The sequence below is a fragment of the Mobula birostris genome, chromosome 19 (assembly GCF_030028105.1).
Source record: "Mobula birostris isolate sMobBir1 chromosome 19, sMobBir1.hap1, whole genome shotgun sequence".
NCBI classification, from domain to species: Eukaryota; Metazoa; Chordata; class Chondrichthyes; order Myliobatiformes; family Myliobatidae; genus Mobula; species Mobula birostris.
The window spans coordinates 56,482,390-56,500,938 of NC_092388.1; the positions used below are offsets into that span (position 1 = coordinate 56,482,390).

The 18,549-nt window shown below is 42.2% G+C and overlaps 1 protein-coding gene across 1 annotated transcript in view; it reads left to right on the forward strand.

Annotated features, from left to right (window-relative positions):
• Positions 1-18,549, forward strand: part of LOC140212359 (GMP reductase 1) — an 89,308-nt gene that overhangs the window by 25,448 nt on the left and 45,311 nt on the right. Inside the window, exons 2-5 of the mRNA XM_072283067.1 lie at positions 3,548-3,667; positions 7,309-7,392; positions 9,788-9,961; positions 12,165-12,246. Coding sequence (XP_072139168.1) covers positions 3,548-3,667; positions 7,309-7,392; positions 9,788-9,961; positions 12,165-12,246 — 460 coding nt within the window. The remainder of the gene's footprint in view (positions 1-3,547; positions 3,668-7,308; positions 7,393-9,787; positions 9,962-12,164; positions 12,247-18,549) is intronic.

Consider the following 18,549-nt stretch of genomic DNA (forward strand, 5'->3'; position numbering starts at 1 on the left):
CAATAACAAACCAATCCCATTTCCAGATTCCTGTTTTACCCCTGCATTGCTCCTGCTAATCCCCATCACAATGACATTGTTTTCAAAGTGTGGTGTCACATTAAAAACACTTTGAAAACATTACTATCGAGATGGGAATTAGCAGGAGCAATGCAGGGACGAAACAGTCTAACTCTTCAGATTGGACATAGATAAGTGGTCATATTCTTCTTACCAAGATAGAGGAGTCTAAAACTATAGGGCATAGGTTAAAGGTGAGGGGGAAAAGTTTAAAGTGGATTGAGGGACAAGTTTTCCATGCAGAGTGTGATGTGTATATGGAACAGGCTGCCAGAGGAAGTGGTGGACGCAGATACAATAACAGCATTTAAAAGACATTTAGGGAATGTTTAGAGTAATATGGGCTAAATGCAGGCAAATGGGGCTGGCTCATAGACAGTTTGGGTATGGATGACTTGGACCGAAGAGCTGTTTCTAATTTGTATAACTGAGTCTTCATCAGTACAATTGTGGTCCTCAACAGTTGAGTATTGCTGGCTGCTCACATTTGTCCAAAGAGCATTGCACCTCCGTCAACCCGCTCAGGACCTGGTCCATTGCCACACTGAAAAAGTACAGGAGCCAAGGTGATGCCAAACAGAAGCCTTCGCTACATGAATATTTCTTTGTGAGTCACTATGACTCTGTCACTCTGGCTCCCGCCACTCTCTGAGGAGTTTGTACATTCTCTCCCTGGTTGCGTATGTTTCTTCCGGGTGCTCTGGTTTCCTCCCGCAGTCCAAAGACGTACCAGTTGGTAGGTTAATTAATCGCTGTAAATGGTCCTGTGATTAGACTCGTGTTAAATTGCTGAGCAGCATGGCTCAAAAGACTAGAAGGGCTTATTCTGCACCATGTCTCAATAAATAAACAAATAATCATATGTCTGCAAGAATACTTAACACAGGTTAATTTTGCTAAGTGTCTGTCCTCCGGCCAATCCTGGTAAAAGGTCATTAATGAAGGAAAGAAGATATTGTTCAACCGTAAGGACTGGATTAATGGTTGCCTTAAAGTATCCACAAAGCTTTAAAGATCCATCCCTCTTTAGGACAGGAACCACTGGGTTTGCCCATTTACTTGCAGGCAGTGGTTCTAATACCTTACTCTGGGCCAGTCTTTCCAAGTCAGCCACTACCTTTTGGTTTGAGGGCATTTGGAACAGGTCTTGCTTTTAGGCATTTGGGTGTTGTGTCAGGTTTAACAATGATTCCTCTCATACTGCCCAGTTCTCTGTTGAAAATCTCTGCATGTTTCTTCAGTACCTCTTGTAGACTAGTGCTCCCACCAATCAAGTGCACCTCCTGCCAGCTGAATTTGAGCTGCTCCAACCATGAGTGCCTTTAACAATGTAGAGTGGGAGTTTTTTCTCTGTTAATCTCCACTGTAACATGTACTACCCACCTCACTGGAACAACCTCACCAGTGTATGTCTTTAAAGTTAACCTTGCCCCTTCTGCAATTTCCCCTTGTAAACTGTCTCTGCCACCAGTGATACTGCAGCACCCACGTCCACCTGCATCCTCCCTGTGGCCCCGTCGAACTGCGGGGTCACCCGATAGCTGCCTGTGTGCTGAAACAGGTAAAACACACAAAGCATCTTCAACCACAGAGTGAGAGTCACTCGATCTGTCCTCAGTATGCTCCATCTTGTTCACATGTTTCTTTTTGTTTTTCCAAAAGGCAGTTTTGCCACAGCTGCAACATTGATAGCCAATAGGTTGTATTCTTAAAGTCAGTAAAAACTCATGAACTTGGGAAGATGTCTGCTGCTTTAGCTCCCATCTCCACAGATCTCAATTGCCTTCTGTAATGGTCTCTGTTCTGAATTGCCTCACTATGCAGTCTATCACTTAACCTGTCAATCAGTGACTGCCCAAAATCAGTGTTCAGACACTTGCTTCAGCACCTCCACAAACTGAAGTAGGCTTTGCCCTCCTGATTCCTTCTATAAAATCTAAACCTCTCAGCAATAAATCAAAGGGTGAGGAGAATAGTGGCCCTTTAAGACTTTAACTACTTCCACATTAGGCTTATCGCCAGGCATTGCATGTTCCACCAGAGTGCGTAATAAATTAAACGTTTCTGCACTCATTGCAGTCAGAGAAGTTGGAACACGAATTTATCTGAAATTTGATTTGCCAGTACAAAGTATTCAAATCTTTCAATATATGACCTCTCTTGCTCTGTCATTTCATTGTATAGCACCATACTTCTAAACATTGTTGTTTTCAAACACAATCACGTTCCAGAAAGGTTAACTAGTCTTATGTGTGTCTCTCACCCTCCTCTCCCCCCACCCATGATTTTGATTTATTTAACATTCCTATTCTTGTTCTCTCTCCTCTCAGATTCTTCACTCACCATGCTTCCTACAGCATGTACATATTTGGATAGGAAGGGTAAAGAGAGCTATTAACTGGGTGCAGATTGATGGGACAAGGCAGATTAATAATTTGCCATGGACTAAATAGGCTGAAGGACCTGTTTCTATGGTGTGTTGTTCTATGATTATGACATTTGGTGGTGTCGTACATAGCGAAGAAAGCATTGCCTTTATCAATTTCCTGGTAACTTACTCAAAAAAAAACTCTCAAGTTTGGTTAGACACAACCTTCCACACATAAAGCCATATTGACTATCCCTAATCAGTCCTGTCTAACCAAGTATTCATATCTGTGCTCCCTTGGAATACCTTTGAATAACTTTCCCGTTGCTGATGTCAGGCTCACAATGAGGGCTGTAATTTCCTGGCTTATTCTTAGAGCCTTTCTGAAACATCAGAACAATTTTGGCTATGCTCCAATCCTCTGGTATCTCATATGTTGCTAAGGATCTTTTAAATATCTCTGCTGGGGTCCCTGCAATTTCTGTACTGGTCTTCCACAGAGTCTGAGAGAACACTTTGTCAGGCCTTGGGTTTTATCCATACTAATTTGCCTCATTTGAAATCTTACCATACCTTCTGCATTCAAATCCAAGTTGTCATTGTTAATGATTAAACCTCGAGAGTCCCAACAACAATCCTTGTGTATATTTCTGGTCACAGATTTCCAATCATAACAGTAATCCTCTGTCACCACCCTCTCTTCCTATTACCAGGTCAATTTTGGATCCAATTTGTCAGGCTGCATTGGAGCCCATGGTTCTGAACTTTCTGGACCAGCCTATCATTGCAGGTCCTCATCAAGTCCCTTGAAGTCTATGTAAACAGCATCTATCATACTGCCCCCCCCCCACTTGTCAATATGCTCAGTTACCTCCTCAAAACAAAACAATTACATCTATGAGGAGGATTTATCACAAACAAAGCCATAACACATAGAAAATGATGGAAATAAAGGAACAATATTTGCTATCCTCCAGTTTTCTGTTACTTCGCTCAATGTACATCAGAGGCTCTTCCTTAGATTCTCAATGCAGTCTATGATACTGGAACAGCTTTGAAACCCTCTTTAAGTGTGTAGAATGGCCTGCATGTTTCAAAGTTTGCCTTTCTCCTGTACAGGTGGATCTAAAGCGAACCTTTACATTTCGGAACTCTAAGCAGACTTACACTGGGATCCCCATTATTGCAGCCAATATGGACACAGTTGGTACGTTCAAAATGGCTGAGGTGCTAAGTAAGGTGAGTAACTTCTTGCGTCAGGATAAACTTTCATTGGCATGTGTGAGAGAATTTGATGGAGAGTTATTCTGACAGTGTTGTTTTGCCAATATCAGGTGACAGTTTAATAACCCTGTTCTCTTTGCTGGTGATGAATTGTACCTCTGAAGTGTAGCACAGCTGTTGTTTTACTTCTGATTTTTACATTTAACAAGGCCATTATATTTTTCCTTTGTTTGGTGAAGGACAGTTTGCACATGTACTGAACCATCCAGCTCACAATTGGTTGAGTTTAATTTGAGTAGAACTGTTTATATTCTCTGAGAACATGGTTATGCGTGGTGTCCAATAGCCTTGCTGCCGTGCAGAGATTGTTTCTGTACTAATCAGGGCATATGCTTCACCAGTCTCAGATGGTTAATGCACAAGGCAGAACGAAGGAAGTGGAAATTGAAACTACCAGTCTAAATGATCCAACACACACAAAATCTGCAGATTTCCTCGTGTTTGAGTCTGAATGATGCATCTGTCGAAGGTCTTTGTTTTCAAATGAACCCTGAAGCAAGCTTATTGAACCTCAGACCGGGGCGAGCTTCATATGAATCATGGGTGTGGACAAAACAGCTGTGTATAATTGCTAAACACATGGTTTGGGTTATGTACCTTGCACGATGTGTTTCCAAAACTCCAAAGGACGAGAAGGGTTGAAACAAATATTGCAGAACGGAAACTTCCAGGTGTAAGTAGCCCAGGCTATTTATAAGATTTTTTAAAAAACTATATACAGAGCTGTGAAATAAATGCTAAACTTGTATTAGGCAGCATTGATAGATGAGCTCAGATATGATTGTATAGAGAGTGGAAATGATTACCACAGCTCTCAGTGTCCTTTAGCTCAGGGGAAATAAGCTTTCTTGAAAATTTTAATTGATGGAATTGGAAACACTGAAAAATACAGATTATTAATACGGCAGAAAGTAATTCAGACTTTGCTGTAGCTTTTTGCAACTAAAATGCAAAGCCGGAAGCAGGATCAAACCAGGGAGTGACCCTCTACTTAAACTGCATTTAAGGGAAGTTGTGTGAAGTATATTGTCACGTGCACAAGTACAGTGAAGACAGGTACAATAGAAAAACTTAAAGTAGGCATGTAGGTTCAGACAACACACAGACATAAATACTGTGTGTGTGTGTGTGTGTGTGATGTCGGGGTCCGAGGGAGACTACATTGTGCAGGGTGGCAATGGCTTTTTTTTTACGAGGCCAAGTCGCGAGCTGGACATCAACCCGGCACGGGTGGAGAGCACGCTCAGGGGCGGTCTGTCACTGGATCGAACTCGGGAACCTCCGTTCTCAAGCCCGGCACTGATCTCACTGCACCACCAGCCGACCTTGTTGCACAATGTAACCAGTGCGTGAAAGATATTAAGTGGAAAAGCCTTGCACAGAGACTATCCCACTCTCTTGGCCTCAGAAGTCAGGATCCGGTGGCACGAAGAATTGTTACATCTGGCAACTTCCTTGGCTGCATTGGATGGCCGCGTCTTCTTAAGTGCTCTGCTGTGCCCTACACACTCCACAATGCGCTGCTGCAACGCCTTCTCAGCCGCTGAACCCCCAGGGTTTCCTCCGCCTGATCCACCGAAGCAGTCTTCGCATGCTGGGATGAGCACTCTCCTATCTCACCAGGGGTTTCAGACCTGTCGGCTACCCTCACCTGGTTTAGCCGGCTTGTCGAGGCCGTTGCCCGGGGTGTGGCCGCTGTCGCATGCAAACAGCTACGAGGAGCCACAGGTGAGAGCTGGGTGTTGGTGGGGACCAGTAGATGATGAGCCACTCCAAAGGGTGCGACAAGCCCCCCATCTAGAGGTGCTACCCCTCCCATGCACCCCACTGGCCTTCCATCTCAACTGATCAGCTGCAGCCACTGCAGCGTTAATTTACGTCTGGGCACAAGAGCTGAGTGCCTGAAGGGAAGAGGGATAACATACGCTGTATCTAACCGGACCTGCGTCACTGTGTTACTGATCACTCTGCTCACCAGCTTCAAGAAAGAAGCCGGAAGAACAGTGGTGTATGTACTAGAGCTCCTGTCTCTCAGTGCCCAAGACCTGGGTTCAATTCTGGAAAGATATTTTGGGGCATGGAGTATTCATGGCTGAATGTCAATAGAAGTGTGGAATAGATTGTTACAGTCAGTGTACAGTACTGTTGTGTTGAGCCAGCACAGACACAGAAGGGTAAGTGGTCTCCTGTGCTGTATGTTGAGGAAACATTAATTACAATATTGGCACGAGATTGGCACTATTTGGGGGGTGGGGTGGTATTAAGGAAAATGATCGGCTTTGCCTCATTATGCCACTGTTACTGTTCCCCTGGGGAACATTCCCATTTAAAACACCAGTTCTCTATTCAACTGATAGCTTCCATACTGTCATAGATCCAGGGCCGGTCTTTCTGCAGATGACTCCAGTGTTCAGCTCTATTCATAACTCTTACAGTAACAAGTACAGATCATTCCCAGGTTACAAATACCAGACTTATGGGCATCCCTTACACACTAACAAGCTCCCAGAAATATTATTACATTCAAAAGCCTAGAATGCCTGAATTGTTTTGTTCCTACAAACAGCAAAGCTAGTTTCTGCTCTTTCTTATCAGACTTCATAATCAGAATTGGATATGTTGCCACTGACATAAGTTGCAAAATTTGTTGTTTTGTTTTCCAGCTTAAAGACGGTATTGATTTATGGATGCCTGTAAAAATGGAACCCATTTGTTACCCAGGGACAAGATGTAACCCATTCCAACTTCCAAAACCTGGACAGTGTTCAAGTTTGTGTTGAACTGTAGTAAATCACATTAATGCACTCTAAATTTCAAATAATCACCTGAGACAGTGAGAGGGTGAGGGAGAGCTTGCCCGCCCACCCACTGGTACCAACACTGAGTTCCCCACCTCCACTATTAGAGGAACTATTGACGACTTCACCAACATTACGGGAACAGAATCTGTCACAAGGTTACTTATTTTTTCTCACACACGTGATTTGTTGAGCGAGAGCTTGCCGTGGTGATCATTTTCACACGGATGTTGTCCTTCCCTTGGCAGAATATGAGGCACTTGGCATATAACCACCATTACAACACTTGGTACTATAAAGAATTAATTCAAACTATCAATTCAAACCATTATCATGATCTTTTACCACAACTCCTTTGAAACCTTACACTGCTGAACGTCATGAAATAATATTGGAGATTCACAAATCTTACAGAGCACTTTGAATAAAATTCAAAAATGTGCATTTCTCTGAAGTATTTTATGCTTACCCGTCTGACCGAGGTGTGCCAACTCATTTGCAATTCTTGCTTTTAAGAGCTTACTAATGAGGACATACATTAGGAAATGTACTGACCTCTATGCACCAGAGGTTAAACTGTTAGCTCCTTATCTGTTTATTTACTTTCCTTGTCTTGTGGGAACTAAGTCCAAAAGGTTAAAACTATTAAAGAAGGGATTGAGAAAGGTGATCCAGTGATCCTGACCTTCCCATTTTTGAGACATTGTGATTAATTCCCCAGATACACTATCTGCAAGTGCTAGGTTGTATTAGAAATGGCAGATAAAATGCTATCAGTGCACTCTGGTTTTTTTCCAGTTCGGAATGTTCATCACCATCCATAAACACTACACTCTGGAAGAGTGGAAGGCATTTGCAGCCTCTCATCCTGAATGTCTTGAGGTATTTTCTTCAAAGAATATTCTGTTTTATGCTGGATTCAAATGGAAACTGCACATAAACTGATAAACTATCACCACTCCATTTGGCTAATTACGTGTGCAGTGATGGTGTTAAATGGTGTGTGTATTAACATAGAAACATAGAAAATCTACAGCACGATACAGGCCCTTTGGCCCACAAAGTTGTGATGAACATGTTCCTACCTTAGAAATTACTAGGCTTACCCATAGCCCTCTATTTTTCCAAGCTCCATGTACCTATCCAAAAGTCTCTTAAAAGACCCTGTCGTATCCACCTCCACCACGGTTGCCGGCCGTCCATTCCACGCACTCACCACTCTCTGCGTAAAAAAAAAACTTATCCCTGAACCTACTCCCCAGCACCTTAAACCTGTGTACTCTTGTGGCAACCATTTCAGTCCTGGGAAAAAGCCTTTGACTATCCGCACGATCAATGTCTCTCATCATCTTATACACCTCTATCAGGTCACCCCTCATCCCCTGTCGCTCCAAGGAGAAAAGGCCGAGTTCACTCAACCTATTCTCATAAGGCATGCTCCCCAAATCCAGGCAACGTCCTTGTAAAGTGGCGACCAGAATTGAGCACAGTACTCCAAGTGGGGTCTGACCAGGGTCCTATACAGCTGCAACATTAACTCTCGGCTCCTAATTTCAATTCCACGATTGATAAAGGCCAATACACCATACAGCTTGGCCAGGTGGATTCAGAATTGGCTTGCCTGCAGAAGGCAGAGGGTCGTGGTGGAGGGAGTACATTCGGATTGGAGGATTGTGACTAGTGGTGTTCCACAAGGATCTGTTCTGGGACCTCTACTTCTCGTGATTTTTATTAACGACCTGGATGTAGGGGTAGAAGGGGGGGTTGGCAAGTTTGCAGATGACACAAAGGTTGGTGGTGTTGTAGATAGTGTAGAGGATTGTCAAAGATTGCAGAGAGACATTGATAGGATGCAGAAGTGGGCTGAGAAGTTGCAGATGGAGTTCGACCCGGAGAAGTGTGAGGTGGTACACTTTGGAAAGACAAACTCCAAGGCAGAGTACAAAGTAAATGGCAGGATACTTGGTAGTGTGGAGGAGCAGAGGGATCTCAGGGTACATGTCCACAGATCCCTGAAAGTTGCCTCACAGGTGGATAGGGTAGTTAAGAAAGCTTATGGGGTGTTAGCTATCATAAGTCGAGGGATAGAGTTTAAGAGTCGCTATGTAATGATGCAGCTCTATAAAACTCTGGTTAGGCCACACTTGGAGTACTGTGTCCAGTTCTGGTCACCTCACTATAGGAAGGATGTGGAAGCATTGGAAAGGGTACAGAGGAGATTTAGCAGGATGCTGCCTGGTTTAGAGAGTATGCATTATGATCAGAGATTAAGGGAGCTAGGGCTTTCTTCTCTCCAAAGGATGAGAGGAGACATGATAGAGGTGTACAAGATAATAAGAGGAATAGATAGAGTGGATAGCCAGCGCCTCTTCCCCAGGGCACCACTGCTTAATACAAGAGGACATGGCTTTAAGGTAAGGGGTGGGAAGTTCAAGGGGGATATTAGAGGAAGGTTTTTTTACTCAGAGAGTGGTTGGTGCATGGAATGCACTGCCTGAGTCAGTGGTAGAGGCAGATACACTAGTGAAGTTTAAGGGACTACTAGACAGTTATATGAGGAATTTAAGGCGGCGGCTTATATGGGAGGCAGGGTCTGAGGGTCGGCACAACATTGTGGGCCGAAGGGCCTGTACTGTGCTGTACTATTCTATGTTCTATCAATACTAACTTCCTCTTCCTTTCCCTCCCCTTCTGAGCCACAGGGCCAGACTCTGTGCCAGAAGCACAGCCACTGTTGCTTCTCCCAGGTAGGCTGTCCCCCCAACAGTACTCAAACGGGAGTATTTTGTACGTATTAGTCCATGGAGGAAAGGAATTTGTGCTGATTAGCTGGTAAGAGTCTTGAAAAAAGTTATCTTTGGCTTTAGTGCAGATGGAATGTAAAGTTGAGTGTCCTCATGAATAAAGTGCTTGAGTAGATATCTGAACCCTTTTTGAGTTATAACTGGGGCTTGTACCTAGTTTTTCTGCTCATTAGCACCAGTGTGCACTTAATGAATACAGCTCATTAGCTGAGAATGAACTTGACCAGAGTCCCAAGAGGCCTGTAAGAATTTCTACTAAGTAGTTTTAATAAAAAGAAAATTCCATGTGGTCAACTAACCATCTACTCAGTGTGCCCCTCCAACCACCACCCCCCCACCCACCATCAAGGGCAGAGCTGAGGGCAGGAATTTCTTGTCTTAATGCTCTCGCTCAGATTTGTTTGAGTACAGCAAATGATTTAGACAGACCTTTAATGAATTCTCTCTCCTTCTGCCTGCTTACCTCTTATCAGAATGTGGCTGTCAGTTCTGGCACTGGTCAGGCAGACCTGGATAAGCTCTGTGAGATTCTAAAAGCAATCCCAGCCATCAACTACATCTGCCTAGATGTTGCAAATGGATACTCAGAGTACTTTGTGGAATCTGTCAAAACTGTTCGGGCCAAGTTTCCGGAACACACCATCATGGTAAGTCTTTATGCTTCTTTCATTTCAAAATGCTGGCAGCATTTCTAAACTGCCAATTTAGCGTGGCAAGCTGTCATTGCATTCTCCAGTTTGGTGTCACCAACAAAGCTTTACACCAGTTACATATTCCACAACTTGAATATCCAATTCGGCCAAGTTGGGAGCTTGTAGACTGGAGTTGTTGCCAACTGCAAAACTGAGGTGGTTGTCAGGGGAACACCAAACCACAAGCCTGGCGCAAGTCGTAGACATGGTGTCATGTATTTTCATTAAGTGTAGCCACAGAACATTAAAAACAGGACATTGAACATCCAAATGAGCAATGTGATTGAGGTAAGGAAAGCCAACCACCTCTCACTGGAGAATGCTGGAAGCACTCAGCAGGCCAGGCAGCCTGTGTGGAAAGGGAAACATTACAGATCATTGACCTGTAATTGGAATTCTGGCGAAAGGCCATTAACCTGAACTATTGACTTTGTCCCTGTCCCCGCAGATGCTGCCTGACCTGCTGAGTGTTCCCAGCATTCTCTCTATTTCCAGTCTTGCTTTTGAACCTCCGCTACATATGTCCAGAACACTAAGTCACTGGAGGTGTCAATTGTGGACACGAAGTAGCACTCTTATGTTGTAGGTAAGGTTGTGGTCAAGTCCCATTCTGGAGACTTGAGGGGAAGTGGTGGAAGCAGATATGCTTGGTTGAGGCATTTAGATAAGTAAACAGGCAGGGAATAGTGGGGCATGGACATCGTGAGGATGTGGAATTTGTTAAAATTAGCATTGTGGCTGCCACAGAAATTGTAGGTTAAAGGGCCAGTTCTTGTGCTTGTACTGCTCCTGTGTTTCAATAAGATTACCCCTCATTCCTCTCAACTCCATAGATTACAGATCCATCTTTTTTTTGGCTGCTTGTGACGGGAGAGCTTGCACAACCCAGAAATTAGTCCAGAAAATATTAGGGTTGGAAGCCGCTGAGTGATACCTTTATATAAAGGCATCAGAACTTTGTGTGTTACTCCAGGCATCGCTTGAACATTCCTAACAACACTTTTTTTTTCTCTCTAAACTCCAATCTCCTTACAGTCAAGACTAATGTCACCTGCCTTTGTAACTACCTGCTGCATTTGACCACAATCTTTTGATGATCCACAAAGGACAGACTGTCCAGCTGACTGAGACACTGCAGGGCAATGTGCCAAACCCACCCTTCACAGCACCAGGGACAGATAGAACCTCACTACCCACTTACTTTGGGTCCACACAGCGCCTGATGCAGCCACACACAAAGGTGGTCATGAGGATGAGGGCAACGTTGAGTTACTCTTTTGCCTCCATTCTTGATTCTTGTGCATTGTGATCCGTCAGACTTGCTCCATTTTAGATCCCAGGAGTATGTCCTCGGTGATTTCCAAGGCAGAGGAGTGGGATCTGGCTACAGCAGAGCATATCGCAACTGATGACCAAGTTTCTCCCAGTATTGTCAATGAACACAATTTCAACAGATTCCACTTTTGTTTGGCCTTCGCAATCTGCTCCAACCATTTGTTGTTGAACACCTCAGTCCCTCTGAGCCAGGTACCCAGCGCCTTCGGGTCACCAGACCTGACAGTGAAGGAGGTGTTGAGTCATTTGGGAAGTTGTTGAACAGCATGGTCTTACTCTTCCTTTGACTCTATCCCTGTATGCAAATTAGACTGGTTGCCGATGCTGATCAGTCTGTGCATTGACCTGGGTATCTAAACAGAAGATGGCGATGTCATCCCTGTACAGGGAGGTTTTGACCTGGGTGCATCTCCTGACAGTCCTCTTGTGCTTTTGTCTCTCCTGATTTGGCAAAGGGTTCAGTGTTGACCAGGCCGGCGTCCACTTCTGCACATGGGTAATGGCATTCCAGATTGCAAGACTACCTAAGAACTTACTGCCTGGTACAGCACAGGTTTGGTCTGGATGGATCAACTACCCCACAACAGACTAGACCTGTTTGCTGATGGTCTTGGACAGGATTTGCAGCTCCTTTTGCTCTCTGTGTCTGCTAATGTAGACATGATCAATAAATTTGCTTTCTGCCATAGCATGGGCTAAAATAATGCAGAGTTTTGTGATAGCTTGAAGGCATGCCCTTAGTCACTCTTGGCCATCTCACTAGCCTGTCATTGTGTTCCAGAATCTTCTGCTTTCTCTGACGCTTGTCACTTTCAAACTCTAGGCTGGTAACGTAGTGACGGGGGAAATGGTTGAAGAACTTATTCTCTCAGGAGCTGACGTTATCAAAGTGGGCATCGGACCAGGTAAATGAACAGAGTGCCGTAACGCAAGGGGCTAAAGTAACTTGGTTTTAGCTTCAGCTGGTTTGTAACAGTCACAATGAGTTGCATAAATCCTTGTTCATCGAGTAGAGATGCCATCTGTGACAGATACTTGGATAGCAGCTTTGAAAGTTATACGATAGTTATGCAGCACAAAAACAGGTCCTTTGGCTCTACTCATTCGTACTGACTGAGATGTCAATCTGAGCTCGTCCCTGCGACGGGCACAACGTAGCTCATGAAGCTTCAGTGACCCAGGTTCAGTTCTCATCTCTGGCACTTGATGTGGAATTTGCTTGTTCTCCCTGTGACTGTGCTTTCCTCCCACATCCCAAAGGGTTAATTGTCGATTGTAAGTGAGAGCGGATGAGTGGGAAAGTGGATAGAAATATAGGGAGAGTAAAAGGAGATGGGTGTAAATTGGTGATTGACAGTCAGCAAGGGGGCAAGTTCCCAGCTGTACTTTAGTGACCAGTGGAATATTGTTATGTTTTGAGGTACACTGACAATGAAGACACACACTGTATGATGGATATGCACTGAGTGTTCACACCCAAGGCAGGTGCCACACCCTTTAATTACATGCTCGTGGCAACTAATCACTATCCTTTTAACTCAGCAATTCATTAAACTTTGGTGTTTCTTTTCTCTATTTATCACACTTTTTTTTTCTGAAACCTCTGCCAAAAAGGTTTGGAAGGGGTTGTTCTTGGCACCAATAACTTATAGATAATTAAAAGTAGAATCCCAGACCACAAGGCGATAAATTAAGGAGAGGTTAAATATTTTGGAGGGTTTCTGATTCACACCCACAGGAGCTGGGAGGGAAATCTTTGCATTCCTTTCTTTCTTATGAAGGGACACACACATCTGCATATGAATGAAAAGAGCCTCTCTCGTAAGTGCTTCCTGCCCTGTCCAGACAGGATCCAGATGCTGGAAACCTGTGAGCAAAGCTCAGTGGAGAATGGACATGCAACTGATCGGGAGCTGGCCAGGTACCCTTGCACAAACTGTACCACCAAGGTCTTCCATAAAAATCTGAGAAATCCATTGCCTGGATACAAGGCATCTTGTGATCAGGAATTTGGCTGGTTTAGGGTATCATCCCCAGGAAGAGATGTTGGATATTCCATCCATGTCATCAACTGACTCAGCAGAGCTGCTGCAGTGGGTGCCCGTGTGACAGGGAGTAGAATTATCAACCAGAACTCCTCATCCTGCAGGTCATTCTCTGCCACCCACATCTGTCAAGTGAGTCTTTTAGAAAGTTATAGGAATTCAGGGCCAGCATTGTTGCAGTAAGGGTGCACAACAAAGATAGCAAGAGGAGGCAACCTTTGATGACAAGGACATTGAAAATCTGATCAGGAAGCATGTGACAGATATAGGCAATTAAGATCAAGTGAGTCTCTTTAGGAACATAACGTGTGGAGGAAAGAACTTAAGAATGAAATTAGGCCAAGAAAGGACTATGATATATTGTGAAATGCCTCAAAAAGGCAGCTTCCATCATTAAGGACCTCCATCACCCAGGACGTGCCCTCTTCTCATTGCTACCATCAGGAAGGAGGTACGGGAGCCTGAAGGCACACACAACGATTCAGGAAGAGCTTCTTCCCCTCTGCCATCCGATTTCTGAATGGACATTGAATCCACAAACACTACCTCACTACTTTTATTTTTATTTTTGCACTACTTATTTAATTATTTTGTATATATTTACTTTAATTCACGTTTTTTTTCCATTATTTTGTATTGCATTGTACTGCTGCCTCAAAAGCAACAAATTTCTTGACATATGCCAATGATATCAAACCTCATTCTGATTCGGAAAAAAAGATTAAGGAGCATCCAAAGGCATTTTATAAGCATATAATTATCTAAAGGGTATCCGGGGAAAGGTGGGACTAAAGGGGTAATCTGTATATGGAGCCATGAGATGTGGGCAGGCCACATTCTCATCTGCACTCATCAAGGAGAAAAGTCATAGAAAATGGTGAGTTCAGGAAGTGGGAGGCTAAGTGGAGTATCTCACTATCAGGATGAAGGAGGTTTTGGATGTCAAAGTGCATACGATCTATCCCAGGTTGCTATAGAAAACAAGGCAGGAGATATTGCATTTGCAAGTGAATTACTAGAAGAATGGAAAACAGCAGAAAATAGAGATAAAAACTGCCGATTCCAGAAATCTGAAACAAATAGAGAAAATGCAAAAAGTTCTGTAGGTCAGGCTTCATCTGGGGGAAGGGAAACAGTCGACAATTCAGGTTGGAGACCCTTTGTTAGAGTTTGCTAGTGACTAATTTTGCTCTCCAGTAAGGCAATAGGGATCAGCCAGGTGACTGCAGGCCACTGAACCTTGCTAAGTGGTACAGAAATTATTCCAGAAATGTACGGGATAGGTTTTGCGTACGTTTGGAAAGATGGTGAAATCTGAGAGGGTGAGCATGGGTTTGTTCAGGGTAAATTCACTTTAACTAAGTAGTTTTTTGAAGAGGTGACAAAGGCAGTGTGGTTGACATTGTCTATGTGGCCTTTTGTGAGGCATTTCACAAGGTCTCGTGGTATGCTCATCTAGGTTTAGTACATTACTATCCAAGGTGAGCTGCCAGTCAGGATGCCGATCCTGTAGAAAGTTCTTAGCGTTTGGGGACCCATACCAAACTTCTTCAACCAGCTGCGGTGAAAGAGGCGCTGCTGTGCTGTTTTCACCTGACAGCCGGTATGTACAGACCGCGTGAGATCCTCGGTGATGTGTATACCAAGGAACTTAAAGCTGTTCACCCTGTCAACCCCAGATCCACTGATGTCAATAGGGGTTAGCCTGTCTCCATTCTTCCTGTAGTCCATGATCATCTCCTTTGTTTTTGCAACATATATTCACTAAAAGGTAGAGTGCTAAGGAATATTGAAAAGCAGAGAGACTGAAGGTTCAAATCCATAGTTCCCTGAAAGTAGTAACACAAATAACTCATGATTTTGGGGAGGTGGTTGGGCCATGGAGGAGTATATTGCATGCTTGCCTTTATAAATAAGAGCTTACGTTGCACCTTTATAAAATACTTGTTTTTATGAAGTATAACAGGAGTACTGAGTGCATGTCTGGATGCCACACTACAGGAAGGATATAGAGTTCTGGGGAGAGATTGGATAGAGTGGGTTGGTTTTTCCTTGGAGTGTAGGTGGCTGATAGAAGTTTATATAAGTACATTGGATAGTTGCTAGCTTTGCCCTATTTTAAAAACAAGTATCAAAATCAAGAGCATGTGGATTTAAAGTGAGATGAAAGAGCTTTACAGGGAACCTGAGGGGTATTTTTGTTTACACACAAGGAGTGATTCATATCTGGAACAGTGGAGATATGGTGGAGTCAGATACAATTATTATACTTGACAGACTTGTGGACAGGCTGTTGGGCAAGGCGTAAAACGATGTCGACCTAATGTGTGCAAATGGGTTAATGTAGATGGACAAAAAAGATGTCATGGATGTGGTGGGTCAAGAGGCTTGTTTCTGCACTGTGTGATTTATGATTCTGTGCAAAAATAATATCTGCATGAAGTGTTTTTAATTTCTTAAAAATCTTTCTACACTTAATAGTTTGGTTCATACCTTTTAAATTCCAAGATATATTGATTTTAATGAGATCCATATTTAAAATTTAATTTAAAAATTCTTTAAAGTAATCTAACGCACAGGCACAGCCTAAATCGGAAGAAAGGTCGAGGCTTGACTCGATCAGAAAGAACAGCAAGATGATTGACAGAGAGAAACCCCTCAGGACTGCCCAGTCGAAAAAAAACTAACCTAATAGTAAACAAGATGAAAATCGCTTTTTTTAAATTTTGGAAGGGACCCTTATTTCATTCTTTATCAGTAAATAAAATAAGAGGGGTATCTATTCTTATTAATTCTAAAATCCCTTTTGTTCATTTTAATACTGTTACTGAGTTAATTGGAAGATATTTAGTTGTTACTGGTTTGTTGTGTGGTCAAAAGGTGGCTTTGGTTTGTGTATATGCACCTAATACAGACAGCCCCGATTTTTTTTTAAGAAGCTATTTTCTGTATTGCCAAATTTAAATGAATATAAGTTGATTATGGGCGGTGACTTTAACTGTTGTTTTAACCCTTTGATTGACAGATTGTCCATCAATCTGTCACTTCCTAATAAAGCTGCAACTTGTATTAATTTTTTTATTAGAATAAAAATAAATAGAATAAATTCTTTTTTATTAGAATTCTGGTCGACATTCGGAGATTTAAATTTCCTAAAGAAAAAAAATTTTCTTTTTTTTCCACATGTATATCATAAATATTCAAGAATTGATTTTTTTTCTTGGATATGCAATTGGTGCCCTGTGTTGCTGAATGTGCCTATGATGTGATTGCGTTGTCAGATCATGCACCTATGAAACTAACTTTGGGATTTTCTGATAATATTTACAGACCTCAGTGGAGATTTAATATTTCTTTGTTGCAGATTCAACTTTTGTAAATTTTATTAGAGAACAAATTTCTCTATGTTTTGAATTGAATACAACTGAGGGAATGTCAAATTTGGTTATTTGGGATACGATGAAATCTTTTCTTTGGGGACAGATAATTTCATAGTCAGTAGGTTCAAGGAGGAAAACTAAGGTGGAACTTTTGCTGATCACTATTAGGATTAAAGAAATAGATAAACTCTATTCCGTAACGCCTAGTGAAGATCTCTTTAAGGAAAGGGTGGAACTCCAAGCACAACATGATTTGCTTTTGACTTTTCCCATTGAACAGCAACTTTTAAAATCCAAAAGCCAATTTTATATACACGGAGACAAATCAGGCAAATTATTAGCTGGTCAGTTAAAAGCAAGTATGGCTAGAAGATCGATCCTGAAAATAAGAAGACGTGATAGAACTACAACTGTAGATCCTTATGAAATTAATAAGAGATTTATTGGATTTCTACTCTAATCTTTATGAGTCTGAATTTTCAGATAATATTACTTTTATGAATAGTTTTTTGCAAAAAGTGAATATACCTAAAATTTCTATTTAGGATATGAATACATCAGATGCACCTATTAAACAAGAGGAAATAGCAAGGGCTATATCCTCTCTTCAATCAGCTAAAGCTCTGGGACCGGATGGATATACAGTGGAATTTTACAAGACTTTTACTGATAAACTTATACTTATTTATGTCAAATTTTCACTGACTCTATATCCTCTGGGACTCTCCCGAAAACTTTCTATGAAGCTTCAATATTTTTAATTCTGAAAAAAGATAAAGATTTATCTGAATGCGCCTCTTATAGACCAATTTCTCTATTGAATGTGGATTTTAAAATTCTCTCTGATTTTGGCTAATAGACTTGAGAGTATCTTACCTACTGTTATTTCCAATGACCAAACTGGATTTATTAAAAATAGATATTCACATTTTAATATTTGCAGATTATTAAATATTATTCACTCTTCACCATCTAAAGAATCTGAATATGTTGTTTCTCTTGATGCAGAGAAAGCTTTTGACAGGGTGGAGTTGTCTTACTTGGGGTTTTGGAAAGATTTGATCTTGGTCCGGGATTTATTTCCTGGATCAAACTGATCTATCATGCTCCCATGGCTGCTGTTATAACTGATAATCAAAAATCTCCCTATTTTAGATTGCATAGGGGTACTCGACAGGGATGCCCTCTTGGCCCTTTATTATTTAATTTGGCCTTGGAACCCCTTGCTATTGCTCTTAGAGATTCTAACACCGTTCAAGGTATTAAGAGAGGGGACAAAGTACACAAGGTTCCGTTATATGGAGATGACCTGTTAGTTTATACTTCAGATCCAAGGAAATCTATTCCTTCTATGTTATCCATATTTTCTGAACTTAGTAGTTTTTCTGGCTATAAATTAAATTTACATAAAAGTGAGTTATTTCCTATTAATAATTACTCGGATCCAAATCATATAACCATATAACAATTACAGCATGGAAACAGGCCATCTTGGCCCTTCTAGTCCGTGCCTAACTCTTACTCTCACTCCCACCGACCTGCACTCAGCCCATAATCCTGCATTCCTTTCCTGTCCATATATATCTATCCAATTTAACTTTAAACAACAACATCGAACCTACCTCAACCACTTCTGCTGGAAGCTTCTTCCACACAGCTACCACTCTCTGAGTAAAGAAGTTCCCCCTCATGTTACCCCTAAACTTTCGCCCTTTAACTCTCAACTCATGTCCTCTTGTTTGAATCTCCCCCACTCTCAATGGAAAAAGCCTATCCACATCAA